The 18,633-nt window shown below is 45.9% G+C and overlaps 1 protein-coding gene across 2 annotated transcripts in view; it reads left to right on the forward strand.

Annotated features, from left to right (window-relative positions):
* The window catches only part of RBM6 (RNA binding motif protein 6), a 1,836,548-nt gene extending 1,835,215 nt beyond the window's left edge, over positions 1-1,333 (forward strand). For both annotated transcript variants that reach the window (XM_069644148.1, XM_069644149.1), the window contains exon 23: positions 1,111-1,333. In XM_069644148.1, coding sequence (XP_069500249.1) covers positions 1,111-1,224 — 114 coding nt within the window. In that variant the 3' untranslated portion in view covers positions 1,225-1,333. The remainder of the gene's footprint in view (positions 1-1,110) is intronic.
* The last annotated feature ends 17,300 nt before the right edge of the window (positions 1,334-18,633 follow it).

Below are 18,633 nucleotides of genomic sequence, written 5' to 3' on the forward strand. Positions count from 1 at the left end.
CAGTATTTCACCTACTGATGGCTGAAAAAATTCAGGACAGAAGATACTCAAAGAATATACATCTGAAAGGAGGAATCTATGGGAGGAAGGACTAATCCATCAAAAAGAACATTACTGTGTACTATGTACTTGGGTTGGAACATCTGCACATTGACGAATTAGGAATGCACTACCAAAACCTACAGTTCCAGAGGTTAAGATAAATTCTAAACCTTTCAGCCATCACCTCTTTTGTTTTGTTTGTTATCTGTATGGTGACATCAGTTAAATCAATCCATACCTTATGTTGGTATCACTGTCAGGTCTCTGATAATAGAGCCTGACGTTCCAGTTGGTCAAGCTTCTTTGTGAGACCTTTTTATGTTTTTCTGCCCTAGAGGAAATTTGTTGCAAAGTCTGTTCATAAGAGTAAGACTCTAGGGATGTTCCTTGCAGGAATAGAAAAAAGATAGTTATCTGTAATGATTGCCGTATATGAGTTTATCCTCCCCCAATTCATATGCTACTCTTTTGTTGTCCCCTGGTTAGGAGATGGATTATTTTATATGAGCTGTAAAAGCATAACTAAAGATGCCGTCCCTATGTGGCAAAAATTGAAATAGCCCTCAGATAGACTGCCTAAAATGTTAAGGAAACAAACCTTTATTTTGCCTTGATGACATTTGTACACAATGTTGTCTGTTTTTCAGTAGGATTAAAAAAAAAAATACATGTGTTTGTGGTCCACATTAAATAAGAGAGTGATGTGTTGTTCAGTTTGGCAGCATGGAATATTCATAAGGTTTTGACTGTTGGAACAGTACTGTCGCTGTAGAACTATTGTTACAGGTATGCAAATTGACCTTATTGCTTTTCTTTCCCTTTTTTTTTGTTGAACTTTGTAACTTGAATGATGCCTGAACACATGTTTTGGAAATTAAAGAATTCTTAATGCTGCTATATCAATGTCTTCCCTTTGTTACCAAACTTTCAGTACTTTACTTATGTTATGCCTCTTTATTGGAACCAGGTTCCTAATATCCATGTATTTCCTTTAAAAAGTAGCTGTTCTGTTCTGCACCTGCCCAATTCACTTTATGAATACTGACCTATTGATTTTCTTCTCCCCAGAGTGAAGATCAGAATAGAGATTTGCAGACAAAGCCCTATAAGCGGTTACCCCATGAGTCCTACCGAGACGCTGCCAGGAAGGTCATGTTTGCCCGCTTTAAGGAACTTGTATAAAGTGGTCAACAGCCTATCTATACATTGTCTCTTCTCTCTATCCAAAAGATTTTCGTTTATTAATGTTATTGCTGCTAGACAGTTTTTTGTAATAAAAATATTAAATATATTTGTCAATTCTTCCTTAATTTCACAAATCACATTTCATTTGGCACAAATTGACAATACTGTTGTATTTGTTCATTTTCCATGTTACCTTGTAGTCTCGTCTGAGCAGTTAGTTGGGAGCAAAAAGAAAGCAGTGCTAAACTGTCTTACAGTAGTATGCATGTCTTCTGAAAAGTAAGTCACTGTCAATGGAATGTGCAACAGCTACACGATAACTCTGTGCTCATCCTTTCTCTCAGGTTGTCTATCAAGAACAGAACTGGTTACCGGCCATAACCTCTGCCCACTTGGCTTACACATTGGAAAAACACCCCATACAGTGACAAATGTGGCTTTGCAGTCTGTGATGTTGCCTCACTTGTCGGTTAATTTCTTGAGTATGTAGAGGTGACCTGTATCGCCTGGCTCGGGTCATTTAGAAGGGATTGTATCCAATTCAGGGCAGTTCCTCTTAAGCTTGTGCACTTAGCAGTTACGTTCTTGTGGCACACTGTCATGTCATGGTACTGGTAGTTGTGTAGCTTACCTTTGCCAGTGATGTTGGCTGCTAGCACTCTGACCTTGTGGGGCAGTGATTTAACTCTTGGCTCTACTATACCTTGATTATGACAAGGAGTTAGTAGCAATCTGATAATGCACACAAGTATAATGCATACAGGGATACAATGTGCCATGACCCATTGCACTGCATTATCTAGTTCTCCTTCTTGGGTATCTGTATTTGAAGTGATTGTGGGATGGGGATGGAGAAAAGATGACTTACCATACTTGTTACCACGATGAGCATCCTTCATCTGATTGTCCTTTCTGAATGTCTATCTTAAAATGTTGATGGGAAGAGAGAGGCACAAGTGTTTTTAAGGTTCAGCACCTCCTTATCAATAATGGTGTGGTTTGATAAGTGATGCCCAGCACAATGCAAGTGCACCTTACTATTAGAACATTTCTGTACTAAGGACTCACCCCAAGCAAAATAGAAACAGGAGGCTATGACTTCTCTGCAAAACTGTAAGCCTGACCAAAGAATGACGGTGGAGGAAAACCTATCTGGTGATCCTACATGGAGGGATTTATAGTCCTGTATGTGCCTTGCTTCTTAACACTTTCTCTGCGTCTACATAAGGAGACTATTGGCATGGGTTAGGAAGTAGTCGCTGGGGAATCACATGCCAGGCCTTTCTTCACCCATGCCAGGCCCCTGAAACCTGCACACGTGGCCAGTCTGTGCCTGGACCTTTTAGTGAGTCGGGCATAGTCCCTCAGCTGCAAGCAGAGTACATACACACTTGGTCCCTTAACCCTTCAATTCAATGGATCCTACCAAGAAAGCTTACCTCAAAACAAGGCAGAAAAAGGTTACTGGCCTGCTACATGAGAACGTACAGTTGAACTAGCCCTGGAATACGGACCATGATATCTTCTCGTCGTTTGATAAGATCCTTGGAACTACTTCTAAGGCTACCATTGTTCACACCTTCCACTGTGCTCTCTAGAGGCAGTTGCTCCACAATGTGCGACAGGGCAATGATGTGTGATCCTTTATGGAAGAGACACCAACAGCAGGAAAATGAGGTTTTCCTTTACATTTCAGCTCCTCTGTGTGCCTGCTCCATGGGCCATGCAAGTCTGTGGTGTTTTGCTTCCCCCGCAAGGATACTTTGGAACTGTATTCCCAAATGAGCATGAGGGGGGGGGGGGGGTGGCCCTGCACCCCTCCACACGTTGGGGCCTCATGGGGCAGGGCGATCCATGGAGGTGCTATTTCCTTCATTGCATATGTGCAGAAACCAACACTCTCTCCCTGCTTCCTGTCTTCCTGATGTGTGGGAGAGATCCCAGAGGTCTGGAGAGGCAGTGACATAGAGTCTGGAGCTGGAGCAAAGCAGGCAAGAAAGAATTTGTTTTTGTGTGCATGCAGGCATGTGTATGTGTGAGTGCTTTTGTGCATGAGAATGCAATTTAAATGTACTCCTACATCCCATCCCCCTTCCTCCATACTGACAAAAACAACATACTGGACTTGATAGTGACAAGAAAGCTTATAGTCAATATTAACCAGACCATCCCATGCATTTGGTCGGACGATTGTTATCGACTTTACTATGCAAACTATCGATCCCCCTCCCCAAACCAAATAACCAGACCAAAACAGTTCTTAGTCAGAATTTCAAAAAGGTAATCTGCAAAGACATCCAACTTTATCTAGATATCATTATGACCAATACCTGTACCTACGACCTAGCTGATAGCATGGTGACCTCCTTTTCCAATACTTTCACTGAAATGCTGGAATCAACGGCACCCCTTAAATCCAGACTGGTTAGAGACAACACAGGACACCAAACCTGGTTTACTCCAGAATTCGGAGCTCTCAAAAGACAAAAAAAACGCACTCTGGGATCACAATTGCTAAAACACCATTCTGAGGAAACCACAATAGCTAGGAAGGAGGTAGATAAACTACATAAATCTCAAATACTGGACACCAAAAAGAATTTCTTCAAAAAGCAGATCTAAGAATCTTCCAACGGTACGGGAAAGCTATTCGAGATCCTGAAACGGCTTAGAAAACCTAATGTATCCCAAACTTCCTTTCAACCCACAAGCCTAAACTGCTCCAGCCTTTGAAGCTAAAATTGTTTATCCAAGGAACAAAATCATGAATGCCCAGAGCAATGCTTTCATACAGAAGGACCAGACTATCACTAAACCCCTAGAGGCTTGAACACCCTACCTTTAAACTCACGCAAACTCTGCCCCATATATGCTCAGAATGTTATCCTCCATGCACCCCACTTCTTGTCCATATCATATTCTTCCTTCAAAACTTATTTCAGAGCACAAAGACTTATTTGTCCCATTCCTGACCAGATTTGTAAATGCCTCCTTCAGGGATGGCCAAGTACCCAACTCAATCAAGAAAGTCAGTTACCCCCTTTCCGAGAAAAACCCATCATAGACCCAAAAGAACCAAGTAATCTGAGACCAATTACAAATTGGCAATTCCTACCCAAAATCTTGGATAAATTTGCCACTGCACAGCTCCAAGCCTTCGTGGAGCATAATGACATCCTCCATGGCCGACAATCGGGCTTCTAGCCATCCTTCAATATCGAGACGGCTCTCATGGATCTTCAATCCCACATGTTAAAAATCATGGATGAAGGGAAAGCTGGGATGTTGAGCTTGTTGGATCTTTCTGCGGCTTTTGATTTGATAGACCATGAATGTCTCCTGCTTTCCTTGAGTGATATTGGCCAATGCTCTAAGGAAGCTGTTGGCTGGTTCCACTCCTTCCTATCAAACACAGAGTCTAGAATTCAGTAGGTACCAGTTTTTCTCTCACCATCACCTATCACTTGCGGAGTGCTACAAGGCACATTCATCTCACTCTTGTTCTTCAGTCTGTGCATCAGATCGCTCTGCACTCTCCTTGACAACTTCAGTGCATTTTTTACAAACTATGTGGACTACACCCAGGTGATCATGGAAATTAGTGGTGATCATGCCAAAGACTCCACTTTATCCAACTTTACGGGCAAATTAAAAAGATGGTTGTCAGTGAACTGGCTATGTCTGAACGTCAGCAAAACAGAACTGCTGATCTTTGGCTCTCAATGCGCCCAGGGCAAACTTAGTTTAGACTACAAAGAATTCCGAATAAGAGATGATGAAATCCAAGTCCAACAAAAAGTAAACTCCCTGGGAATTCAATTTGAGGCCTTGTTAAATGCAGATGTCAATATAAATTACTTAAGCCAAACCTGCAACTACCATTTACGCCAACTCAGGAATATTCGAACCCCACATCACAGAAAAGAACCTGCGTCACCATCGCTCGAGCAACCATCCTGAGCAGACTTGATTATTGTAATCCACTAAGTGAAGCCTCACTTTCTAATCTTAAGAAGTGCCAGATCATTCTCAACAATGCTGTTCGTATTGTTAAAAACATCCCCAGAAGCACTCACATTTCAGATCACAGATGAAATCTCCACTGGTTACCAATACAGGAACGCATACGTTTCAAAATGGGCACAATAGTTCATTGTTGCGTTTTTGGCATCACCCCTAAATACCTTAAACCATTGGTCCCCCCGTATCTCCCCACCAGAACCCTTTGATTGTACAACCAAGGATAAATACAGGGCCCAAGGGCCAAACACACAAAAGGTCTGGAAAGATTGCTCCCCGCCAAAGCTGCCTCCTCATTTTGGAACACACTGCCACTCGTACTCAGATTGGAACCTGATGGAAAATTCTTCAGAAAATCTTTGAAAAGCTTTCTTCTTAAATGAACTTGGCTCCTAACATATCCTCCCCCTCAGGATAAACTGTCCTGTCTCTTTGTGTTTTGTCGCATTGTGTTTTTGTTTTGCACCCCGATGCCAGCGGGCTGCCGGCACAATATAAATAGCGGTATAAATAGATAAAACAATAAAATAAAAAATAATACTGCACGGGCGTCCCTCGCTGGGGATAGGAACAGAACCTTTTTCACCAGAAAACATCTTTTCTCCTTTAAATTTAGTTGAGCGCTCCCCTAACTCCGCCCTCTGGCACCACACCCCAGTTCTCTTGTCAGCATCGACTGGAGCAGACCACCTTCACCTGCGCTGTGGTTGAGGCCTTTTTCTCCTCCTAATTACACGCATTTATAAGTCTTCCCCGCAAACATTAGTTGCTCTGTTTGTTTTTTTTATTATTTAATTTTTCCTAAATCTTCTAAACTACTAGGAACTTTAATCTACACCAGCCTCCGGTGCCTCCCCCCTCCCCGGCGCAAGTCGGCCACAGAGGGTTTTAGTAGGTGCCGCTCCTTCTGATCTCAGACCCGCACGCGCTCCGCCTCCGCAGCCTCGGCAAAGACCACGGCTGTTCGGCGTGCAACGCCCTTACTCCCCGGTCACTCAAGAGCAGGCTCGCGAGGTGGAGGAAGCTCTTCTCCACATCTCTGCCCGATCAAATCCAGGAGTACGTGCATAGGAAAATGAAGACCAAGGTAAGTGTTCTGTTCTCCAAAGCACCCCGCAAAGGTGACTCCTTCCACAGGAAGCAACCAGGTGGGGGCGCTTATACCCATTAGCACTACTGGCTCCACGTCCGAGGGCGATCAGCATACCAGGTCCATGCCTGAGTTTCAGAGAAGGTCACAGCTTACACGCACAAGCAAACGGGCAGAGCCAATACCACTACTGGCATGCAGACCAACGCGTGTGTCGGTCCAGGACAAAATGGCAGCGCACACCGACAAAATGGCCACGTGCAGACGCATGCCACTCCAGCGAGTCCCAAAATCAGGAATTCACTCCCAGGGTGGAATGGACTCCCATGATGACACACAGGTAACGTGGTGCACATCCTACGCGGTGCCCTCGGGGCAGGGCACCTACACCAAGGCTAGTTCATCTCAGGGCAGGCACAGCGCGGGAAGAGCGCAGCCCTACACGTGGTCACATCGTCGGTGCCTGTGCAGGAACACACATCTCCAGCATGTGAGGAACGTTTCTTTGAGAAGTTCCTCACTCTGATGAAGTCTCCAAAATGGGTGGCATCCTTAGGGGATTTATTAAAGACCTGCTTCTCCCTATGCCTACACAGCCTTCAGCTCCAGTCCAGCTACAGCCGGCTCCACCCGTGGTCTCAGTGACTTGTCTTCCTACAGAGACAACTGCCCTCGTGCAGCCTAGCATCACAGCCCTGACACTGCCCCCTTCTGCCCCCCAGGCCACAGTTGCTCTAGCCATGCCGCCAGCGGACCCCCAGGACGCAGCGGATCAGGCGGATTGGGAAGGAGGAGGAGGATCAGGATGCCTCCTCTTCATCGAAGGCCTTCCACGATTGGCTAGTGGGACTGGCGGAGTACCTGGGCATCCCTCAGCCTCAGAAGGAACAGCCAGAAGCGGGTGTCCTAATGGAAGTCCTTACCATCAGATCGGCAATTGGATCAGGCATCCCACTCCAGAAAGACTTTGAAGCCCTGGCAGAAAAGGGCTTGTCCAAGCCCCATTCTACGCAGCCCACCAACATCCAGCTGGACGCAAAATATAGGCAGGCAGAAGAGGACGCACTCCTCCTATTAGTTCACCCGCAACCCCATTCATCAATGATAGTAGCGGTTTCCATGTATGCCAAACCACAGACATCTGCTTCGTCCTCATCTACCTCTGCCTAGTTGGAAGAAGGTATACTCCAATGCCGGCCTCCACCTGCAGCAAGCAGACGCTATGCTGGCCGCTGCAAATCAGAGACTATGGAGGGAAATTGCTGAGTTCCTTCCTGATCTGCCAGTACACAAGCAGGCGTCCATCAAAGCGGGATTGGCGGAAGCCAGGTTAGTGGCACAGGACCTAATGGAGTAGTCTGTGGCTTATATCGACACGACCAGCAGGGCCATAGATCTCCCTGAAGGACCCCAGGTTTAACCTGGACGTACAAGATTGCATCCTGGATCGAAGGAGGGGATTTGTTCCCATTTCTCCACGGATGAGGAGTTGGCCAAGAAAGAGAACAGTTCCCAAACCGCCAAGTCCATGGCTAGTCTGGCAAAACCTGCATCTAATCCCTTCGGGCAGGGGCAAGCCTGATCGGACAGCGGACGATCGTTCTACGAATTCAGGGGATTTCATGACCAGAGGGGCTAGACAACCGGACAGGTCCCCCAGCCAACACAGGCACAAGGAGCAAAGAACCTCCCACAAAGGCTTCTTTCAGTCCCCGTCACAGGCAAAAAAACAATGACATGGTCATCAAGGTCCACAATTCTCCTGTGGGGGGCAGGCATGCTCGTCGCATTCAGTCCTGGCGGGCACTCTTCGCGGATCCATGGATCATATCAGTGGTCTGCCATGGTTTCCTCCTCCCCCTCCCTACAATACCCCCGTTCTCCCAGATCGGGACACCAGGTCTCCTTGCGTTGATCTACTCACTGGTTGTTATTGGGGCAGTAGAGCAAGTTTCTCTCTTGCAGAGAGGCTTGGGATTTTACTCTCAGATTTTCGACATACAGAAGAAGAACCAGGGAGGCCTGCGAGTGGTTCTCTATCCTTATTAAACCTATCCTTACCCGTCCAAAGGTTCAAGATGGTTACCCCAGCTCTGATAGCCCAGTCTGTATGGGGGAGACTGGACGTGCTCCCTTGACCTCAAGAATGCATACCTACATGTCCCAATATGGCAGCCCCACCCCTTTTTCCTCCGGTTCCGAGTAATGGACTCCCATTTCCAGTACAAGGTCCTTCCATTTAGGCTCAATTCAGCCCCACAGGTATTCACGAGGCTCATGAATGTGGTGGTGGCGCTGCTCAGGTCAGAGGGCTACCACCTATACCCATACCTCGACGACTGGTTGGTCCGTGCGATTAATGGATAGTCTAATGGATATTCTTTACGAACTGGGGTTCTCCATCAACCACAAAGTCTCAGCTCTAGCCTACCCAAGCCTTGGTCTTCATGGGCCTGATGTGGGATACCAGAGGGCAGAGGATCTTCCCCACCATGGAAAAGGTGGCAGCTCTAAAGGCAGCTACAGGGCATTTTCTTAGACGGTCGGAAATTTCAGGATGTGGTGGGATGCCTCCTGGCCATTCCGCATACAAGGCTAAAAATGAGGAGGATGCAATTACACCTCTCAGCCTCATGGATCCAGGAAACTGGTTCTCAAGCAGCATCAGTCACTGTCCCGGTGGAACTCCACCAGGATTTAGTTTGGAGGAGACAAGAGACCAATCTTATGGCAGGCACACCGTTCAGACAGCCCCTGCTGGCTTATACCATAACGACAGGCTCCTCCCTGGAAAGGTGGGGGGCCACGCTCGGCGACCACAGTGTACATGGTCTGTGAGAGCCACATCAACCTGCTGGAACTGATGTCCATACTGCTGGCTCTCAGTGCCTTCCTACCAGTAATCTAGAACAGTCAAGTTTGAGTTAGACGGACAGCTCCACCTGCATGTACTACCTCAACAAACAAGGGGACACAAATCGCCTTCCCTGTGGGCAGGCTCACAATCGATATATGGGACTGGGCGATAGCCCACAACATATGACTTTCTGCTATCCACCTTCCGGAGGAGTCCAACCTAGAGGCGGACAGACTCAGCAGGTTGGGAGTCGACAACTACGAGTGGCAGTTGAACGAGTAGGTACTGCAAGAGATCTTCGGAAAGTGGGGCCAGCCCCAAATAGACCTGTTTGTCACAGAGCAGAACCGACCATGCCAGCAGTTTGCCTCCTGGTTGGGACAGGGCACAGGCTCACTGGGGGATGCCTTGCAAATTCAATGGGACAGGATGTGGGCTTACGCCTTCCCTCTGACCCCACTGATCCACAAAGTCATCTGCAAGATCAGAGAAGCCTAGTCACTTACGGCTAATCCTTATGGCGCTGCAGTGGTCGGCCAGACCATGGTTTTCGGACCTCTTAAGGCTATCGTGTGCAGGCCGCGGTGCCCCTTCCAATGGGGTAATGCTGCTTCTCTCACAACGGGCGGGGGAGCAGTGGTGCAACCCTCCCCAGAGAAATTTGCCCTAGCAGCCTGGTTCCTGAGCACATAACCCTGCAGCACCTTCACCTGCCTCAAGAAAACCCGAAGATAATTCAAAAGGCAAGAAGCGACTCCACCAGGAACCAATACATGAGCAAATGGACCAGGTTTTGGTTTTGGGCCAAGGAAAGAGGTGTAGACCCATTGACGTGCGCACTGGATCAGGTGCTATTGTTTTCGGCACCTCTGGCAGAGTCAGGGTTTTTTTCGGTCTATGGCTATTCTCTACTTTTAACCCTGTGGTCAAGAGGCCTCTGACAGGGTTGTATCCCCCTAACAAGTGTCCAATGTACTACGCTGTCTTGATGTCCGGAGAACCCTGAAGTTCTACAAGGCCAGGACAAAAGGCTTTCGCAAGTCAGATGCTTTATTCATCAACTTCGGTCGGTCAAAGCCAGATCGTCGGGCATCAAAGGTCTCAATAGCTTGGTGGATGGTTGCAGCCATTCAGGAGGGCCTACAAGGGACAGCAGGAGGAGGTGCCAGCAAATCTTCACACTCATGCGGTCAGGGTCAAGGCAACTGCTCTCGCCTTCCAGAGGCCGTTACCATGGCAAATAATCAGCAGGGCAGCCACCTGGCTACCCCCTCGGGATTCTGCAAGCATTATTGTCTAGATGGCAGTGCAGGATCAGTCGCGGCCTTCGGCCAAGCACTCTTGAGTAACCTATTCTCTTAAGGTTTTTAACATCTCACCTCCCTGGGGCTTCAACCAGTGGTAATCGCCCATGCAGTATGGAGGAAAGGGGGCGGGATGTAGGAATAATTATAAATAACCCACTATAGTGACTAACGTACCCCTAGTCTATAGTCCCCTTTCCTCCATACGAACCCACTATCCTTCCCCATTAATAAAGCAACATTGTTAGGCAGTTTTAATCTAGCCGACGCATCAAAGGAGACTGAAGTGTGGCGCCAGAGGGCAGAGACAGGTGAGCGCATGCTCCTGGGACCATGCTCCCGCGCACAACTAAATTTAAAGGGAAAAAATACTTTTTTCTGGTGAAAAGGGTTCTGCTCCCGTCCCTAGCCAGGGACGCCCATGCAGTATGGAGGAAAGGGGGAATATGGACTAGAAGTACGTTATTCCCTACAGTGAGTAACTTATAATTTCTAGGTGCACATGTGAATAATTGAGAGAGAATCTGTAAGGGTTGTGTGTGTGTGTGTGTGTGAATGGGTATGAATGAGTGTTTCCAGGGGCTATTGGGGCTGGCAGCATGAAGGTTTCCTAGTGGCATGTTTTAAATGGCATTATGGGAAGGGCCAACTTGAAGAGTATATTTATGTGGAGAAGGGATTGTGGTAAGGGGGAAGAGTAGTCCATTGGGGCAAGCAGCACAGATATTTTCTTACTGTGGCATGGCATTTTTAGTGGCGTTAAGAGTAAAGACAATGTAAGTGTTCTTATATGGGGGATATTTCTGTGGCATGGCATTTTTGTTTAGTGACATTAAAGGCAAAGCCAACAGGAGCATATGACATATGTTGGCAGAGCCAGGATGTTTTCTTATAGTGTCATTAGTGGCATTATGGGCAAAGCAAAAATTAGTGTGTTCTTATTTTGATATACTGGCTTGTGTTGGTGCAGCCAGCATGAAAATGTTTCTTCCACTGATTGAATACTGACATATAGTAGGTATCATGAAAATGCTTCGGTGCACTGTTAGTGACTTGGCATCTAATTGATTTTTTCATATTTTACCCCACAAAACTGATTATAAACAGTGTGGCTTATCATCATTCACAGAAAGTGTGCCATAAAATGGACCATTTTAATCAACCATTTTAAAAAAGGTTCCTTGGGAGAACAGCCCCCCAATTAAAGAATTCACTGCCACTTCTGCTAGTAGGTCTACCCTGCAAGGAGATAATAGGTGCTCACCTTGGACAAGGCTGTTCTTTTCACTGACGCATATTGAAGCCGAGAAAAATTCCCTCTGTACTTGTTGTCCTGGGTCAACAGTAAGTGGATATACAGGGTTTCGAGATATGCACACTTAATAGGATGGGCATGTTTGAATAACCTATGAAATTGTAGCGACTGATGGAGGAAGAGATGTATTGGGCCGCCGCACTGGTTGCAAGCAGGTAGCCTGGTATTGTCACCATCCAAGAGGACTTCCAAAGCCAAGATGGAGGCACAGTTGGTTTCACAGATCTTGCGAGGTGTTCCTTGTTGCATTTGGGCATTTTAAGTGGTACTGGCTAAAGAGGACCAGACTAGCCTGCAAGATGTTATATCAAAGACAGTGTTCCCTACGGTGCTGATTAAACCGGTACAGTAAGTCCAAAAACAACTGCATGAAGTGGAATTATTTTTATCTTTTGATATGTTAGATATCATAAATAGCAGATGAGTGCAAAAGAAACATTTGTCAAATTAATCACATGTAATGCAAAATTCATTCCAGATTTGGGATTTAAAACAAACTAGGTGTGACACAGTATAAGAAAATGATTTCACACTATCCATGTCGTTACGCATATTGTAACAAGGAAATATTGAATGGATCAAAAGGTGCAATACTATTTAAAAAAAAAAATAAAGTATACAAAATCATCAAAGTTACCAAAGTGAACACTATATGATGTGAGCGTGCATAGGGAACTGGTACAAAAGAATTTTCGAGAGGTAAATGTACATGTTTTCAAAATGAAGGAACAATATGCAGAACAGTACTTTCTGGTCTATTTCTGAACAATTCTTGACACCAATATTAATTATGGTGGTCAACTTATGTTTCGGCTTATTCAGAACCTCAAAAGAAATTGGGCAAGTATTCTAGTGGACTGTGGATGTGTTTTGCAATACCACATGTGTCTCAAATTCGAAGATTTGTCTCTGCAGGGGAGTAGGGACCAAAGTAAAAAATAAATTAGCCTTGCGATCTGCAATTACTTATTTTTGTGAAATTTAAATGTAAAACGTTTCCCTTTCTTGGCCATCTTCCACTTGTCGATGCATACTGGGTGCCCCAGCACAACCATTAGAGATCATGAACATCCTTTTAGTGACTTATAATAGCAGAATGAATCCTGTAGTTGTGAAAGGCAAAAAGTGAAATGTAGTCTACTGTGTACAGATACTCATTAAGGCAGATAAAAAATCTCAATTTGTTTGTCACAAAATGATTATTTAAAAAGGCAATAAATGTGAATCCTACCTTTTTGTAGCTGACATTTAAAGGAGGATGGTCGTGGAGAAATGTAATTTTGGTTTTCAAATGTTAAAAGAATGATTCAATAAGACGGTTGAGCATACTCAAGACAGCGATTCAGCTTTATGCTATCATTGCAATGAACATCACAGGGCATGCCCGCACTAAAATAGAATAATAGGTGGCAAGAATTAACACCATCCTGGTCAGATACAGAAAGATCTCAGGGGACCTGAAGTCGGACCAGAAATTAACAATCGCTAGCTTACCTGACCTGCAATGTGGTGGCAAGACCAGGGAGGAGTTCAGGAAAATCGCTGGCAAGGCAATGGCATGTCCAGCATAACATGTCAAGGAGCATAAGTGCAGCATGATGCAATAACTTTGATGTGTGAACCTCTCTACATGGTTGCAAATTTACGTCACTCGTGCACCACGTTGAGCGAGTCAAATCCAAGGTCAGAACCTACACATGTCGCAAATGTGCATAAACAAAATCTAATGGATGACTTGTCACGATATGAGCCTAAAAGTAATATAATGCATGAATATATCACTAAAGTCAGTCACAACATTTCTTACTGTAGGAAGGATAGCCTTAGATGGAAAGCATGCCTATTAATGATTGAAACATAAAGATTAAAAAATGTAAAGGGTGATGGCCACTATTAAGGCTAAACAAATTCAAATAAGGAGTCTAGTAAGTACACAACCATTGGCTAAAATAATTGCCCATTTGACAGTCTCAACCCTGTGGGATAGCTATTGATATAAAGGATCCAGGTGTTTTTTGTTTTAGTTCATGCCAGCATCAAGCAACACATCAATCCATGCTGTGGATTGGTACAGTTTCAGTAATGATCCATTCTAAATTTTGATCTTGATTGTCCAGAGTGTTGCGCCAAGTGGACCTACAGTTTGAGTCAAAATGTTTGATCAGCACTCCCCTATCCTTAATGGCACCATATCTGTCATCAGTCATATGTATATGAAATTACACATGCACGGCAGTGCAGTATGTTGCTTTTTTTACTCTAGCAGTTGGTGTTGCCATTCCAAGTAGAAATAGGCGCATGTAAAGGTTGTACTTTTTGTAGTAAGGGACCGGACGTACACTGTCCACAGGGAAAATTGCTAAAGATAGGGGGCTGCTTTAGAAATGATCTGGTTATTTATGGTGGTGTTTGTGGGTATGTACTAAGATGTCTCTAAGGTTTTTTCATTTTCAGAGAAAAAAAGGTTTAGAAATGTTGGACTTCAGTTTATAAAAAGGCCAATACATCTGCATTAGTATTTTCGATCTTGAAAATATGTTTGGAAAATGTGTTAACACGCGCAAGTGTGTATTCCCGTGTCCTGAAGACTAGGGTATCGGGTTATACCTGTATACCAGGCTCATTCCGATTCCCTTTTGACTAAACATAGATGGTAGCCTTTGAGCGTTTGAATGAGGCCATTGGTGTGAAGAGTAAAGTGAGATTTATTTGCACTTTTGCATTTAAATCTTAGTAACTTTCCACAAACTAGATTGTCTCTGAGCTTCCGACTGTTAACTTCAGTAGTGCACCATGGTATTACGGTCCATGCACTTTTGGTATACATCATATTATGAACCTGAACATGTTGCATGACTTTACCAAGTTCACCTTTGCAACGATCACTACCATTGACATGAGGACCATGGTGTCTGCTATGCAACGCACATCATGCGCCAACAACATCCTTCTAGCCCCCCAGAGTAGTGCTGGATCACACAGATCTTTTTGTCCCTTTCTTTACTTGTATGGTTAACTCTTCTTTCAGAGACAATCTTGCTCCTGAATTTATCAAAGCTGTTACGGTAACCCTTCTGCTAAAAGCAAACGGATTGGACCCCAAAGATCCAAGTAACCTTAGGCCAATTACCAATTGCAATTGTCTGTTAAAAATCCTTGACAAGTGTGCAACGGTGGAACCCCAAAGTTTTGTGGAGTCCAAGAATATCCTACACAAACAGCAATCAGCATTTAGGCCAGCACACAGCACTGAGACAGCACTTATCGACCTATAGACCCCCATTGAAAATCATGGATCGAGGGGAAAGATGGAGTGTTGGTCTTACCTGATTACTCTGCAGCTTTTGACCTGCTTGATCATGACCAGCTTCTTTGGTCACTTGAACACGCAGGTAACTGCTCAAGGGGGGCCGTTAAATGGATCCAATCGTTCCCATCTAATTGAATGTTTGAAATCCACTTGGGTGATGTTTCCTCGTCTCTTGCAGGTTTGGAGTGCCGCAGGGCGCTAGCTTGTCTGTCCCCTGTACTCTTCAATTTGTACCTAAGACCTCTCTGCTTGCTTCTTGAGGACTCAGCGTATTCTTTTGAATTACATGGATGATAGAGATAAGCAGCAATCATGCACAGGTTTCCATCAACTTCGAGTCCTGGAAGGCCAGAAACTGGATGTGTCTAAATGGCAGCAAAACAGAACTTCTGATATTTGGTTCCTGGCAGGTCCGTGCCAAGCTGAGCTCAGATTACAAAAGTTTTAATATCCAGAGATGTGTATTCCCTTTTCAGGGCAAGGTGAAAACCCTTGGCATTACGTTGGAATCCTCACTAATAATAATAATCACTGAGTGCAGAAGCCTATGTGAATCAAATCAAATCAGCAGGAATTCTCAGTACCATCTCCGTCTGCTTAGCTTCATTCGACCATTTGATAACAAAAAGAACTGTGCCACCATTGCCCGAGCAACTATTCTCTCGAGGCTGGATTATGGTACCGCACTGTTAATTGAGGCTAATAGTTTGTCTGGAAAGATGTCGGGCCATACAGAACAATGTGGTGCGCATTAAGAAAAAAACAAGAGTTGAGCATATTGGCACTTGAGTGAAGGGGATGATTACTGCTGCACTCTCTCCATTAGCCACTTTGAACTTGCAGTGAACAGAGAAAAGAGGGTGGAGAGAGCTCTGGAGGTAAGAGGAATGCAGGGTGATCTGTGCTTTCATTGAACAGGGTAACTTAAGTAGCTAACTTTAATTAGCAAACCTACAGAATTGCGAGAAATTGCACCGCAACACTGCTTATTTTATGCCTTGGTAAGGATTTGCCACTTTGGCTTGGTATTTCTTTCCTGTTGGATAGCCTGGCTTTTCCTGACCTGGGATACCCAGATTTGGTTAATACAAAATTCACTCTGCAACAGCAGAGTTTTTGAACTATATATATTTTTTAATGTACTTATTTGGTTCTTGACACAAGGCAGACAGGACAGTACTGGAACAGCAGATAGAGTGCACGTGCACTGTACATTTTAAGAACATTTCTGAATCTATAAAGAAGCAAAGTATGCACACACCTTGAATGTTTATAAAAATGCTCTACCAATCTTTTCAAAATGGGTTTTTATTTTTCACATTTTGTTCTCCAGGGTAAATAGATTAAAATGTATGGGGCCCGGGGCACCTTTTCAAAGATCATTTGCATAAAATGTTTTGGAGGAATAGAAAGGAAATATTTTGAGCGACTGTTTAACACTTAGTTATGAAGCAGGTGCACCTTTCCACAATGAATCCGTCTGATTTACAAGTCGAAATCGGACTGTTTTTTGTGCTGGTGTTCAGCATAATGTTACTATATTAATTACAAAGCACAACTCGGGTACAATGTTATAAAATGTTTGTTTAATGTAACCGTTTCATTCTCAACTGTGCAATTGTTATATTTCCCTATTTCAATGCCTAAAAGAACGTTTAGGACGTTTTGAATGTGTCACAGGCATAAAAACTTCAATTGCATGCCTTCTTAATAAGAAAAATGTCGAAAATAAGGTTTATGGTATTCCGTTTCCTGGTTTGCCTGTTAAATAGGGACTTTGGAATATAATCCTTTTTACATTAGTGGACACTGACTTTTAACACAATTCTTACCCCCCATACTCTTACTTCCCGTCCACTTTCCTCCATACTATATGGGCGTCCCTTCCGAGGGACAGGAGACAGAACCTTTTTCACCAGAAAAAACATTCTTCCCCTTTAAATTGAGAGGCGCGTGGGGTGCGGCCCAGGGATCATGCACTGCCCTGACTCCACCCTCTGGCACCTCACCTCAGTCCCCTTTTCCACGTCGACGGGAACGGGCCGAATTCACCAGCGCTCCTGGGTTTGGCTTTGGCTATGTAATTCCACGTGCAGATACTTCTTCTATTTGTCTTCTTTTTTTGTCTTTTTGTCATTCAGGTACTCGGTCCTCAGGCGTCACACTCCTGCCCAGCGCATGTCGACTTCTACAGAGTCCCGCAGGTGTCTAGCCTGCAACGGGCTATTCCCAACTTCAGACCCCCACGCCCTCTGCCTACGTTGCCTTGGCCCAGTTGGCAAGCTTGCTCAGCGTGTAACTCGCTGTCGTCAAAAGCGCTGAAGAACAGACTAGCCAAGTGGAGGGAGCTCTTCCAGAAGTCGCCTCCAGAGGACCTCAAGAACTTCGTGAAACATCGGACCAGGCCCAAGGTAGAGCCGATATTCTCCATCGCACCCCGCAAAGGAGACTCCTTCCCAGGGACTCTCCCGCATTGGTGGGACCGGTCAGGTCCTTCTACCGCACGTGCATCGAGGCTGCTGCAGCTACCGGCCTCCGGGCCGAGGGATCCTCGGATCCTCCCGGTGACAGTGTTGAGGGACCGGAAGGTTCTTTTACCGGGTCGTCACCCGAGGGGCTCCTCCCTTGTACCGGCACCATGGCCGAGGGGCTATGCCCTAATACCAGCAATATGTCCGAGGGGGTGCCTAAATGCAGCTCTACCGACCCCCGGGTCGTGGATGTCACACCTACCGGGCCTAGGCCCGAGGAGCAGGGTAGGCCTCGAGATCCACACGCAAGAGTCTAGGACGAGGCCGGGCCCAGCAGGGTGAGCAACATGTCACAGGCACGTGGCAGGCAGCTCGACAAAATGGCTGCCGTACCAGACGGAGGCACCCGTCCGACACCATTCCAGGAATTCGGCGAAGAACTAATGTTAAGGTAGGACTGGCCTCAACCAGGTACGTGGCCTACAGTCTACCCCTCTTTTGCGCAGGGCAGCTTTCCTTTGGTCGATATGCACAGGGTATGCAGCGGCTCCAGCAGCCCCTGCTATCCCGTCGGCACCCCCTGCCATCACCTCAGCCAGTGAAGAGGTCCTCTTCAAGAAGTTCCTCGGCCTCATGAAGTCACCTCGGATGGGGGTTATCATCAAAGACGCCATCAGGGAAGTCATTCCCGCAATGCTGGCGGCACCACAGACGCCTCTGTCGGCGCCACGGCGCAGATGCCTCCGTCAGCACCCCGGTGCAGCCACCTCCTCCGGCTCCCCAGCCGACTTCTCAGGCGGTTCCATACCTGCCTCCACCGCCTCTGGCCGCAGTCCCTGTACCCCAGCCTCTGGCGCCAACTACTCCTCCTCCACAGGCTCTCCCAGATCCACCGCATACGGATGAGGAGGATAATCCTGGCACGCCATCCTCAGCTAGGGCCTTCCACGAATGTCTTGCTGGGCTGGCAAAGTATCTGGGCCTGCCTCAACCCGAGGTCGAGCAGCCGGCAGAGGTTGTCCTGGCTGAAGTACTCACG

The sequence above is a fragment of the Ambystoma mexicanum genome, chromosome 2p (genome assembly GCF_040938575.1).
Source record: "Ambystoma mexicanum isolate Mex_15411 chromosome 2p, UKY_AmexF1_1, whole genome shotgun sequence".
NCBI lineage: Eukaryota > Metazoa > Chordata > Amphibia > Caudata > Ambystomatidae > Ambystoma > Ambystoma mexicanum.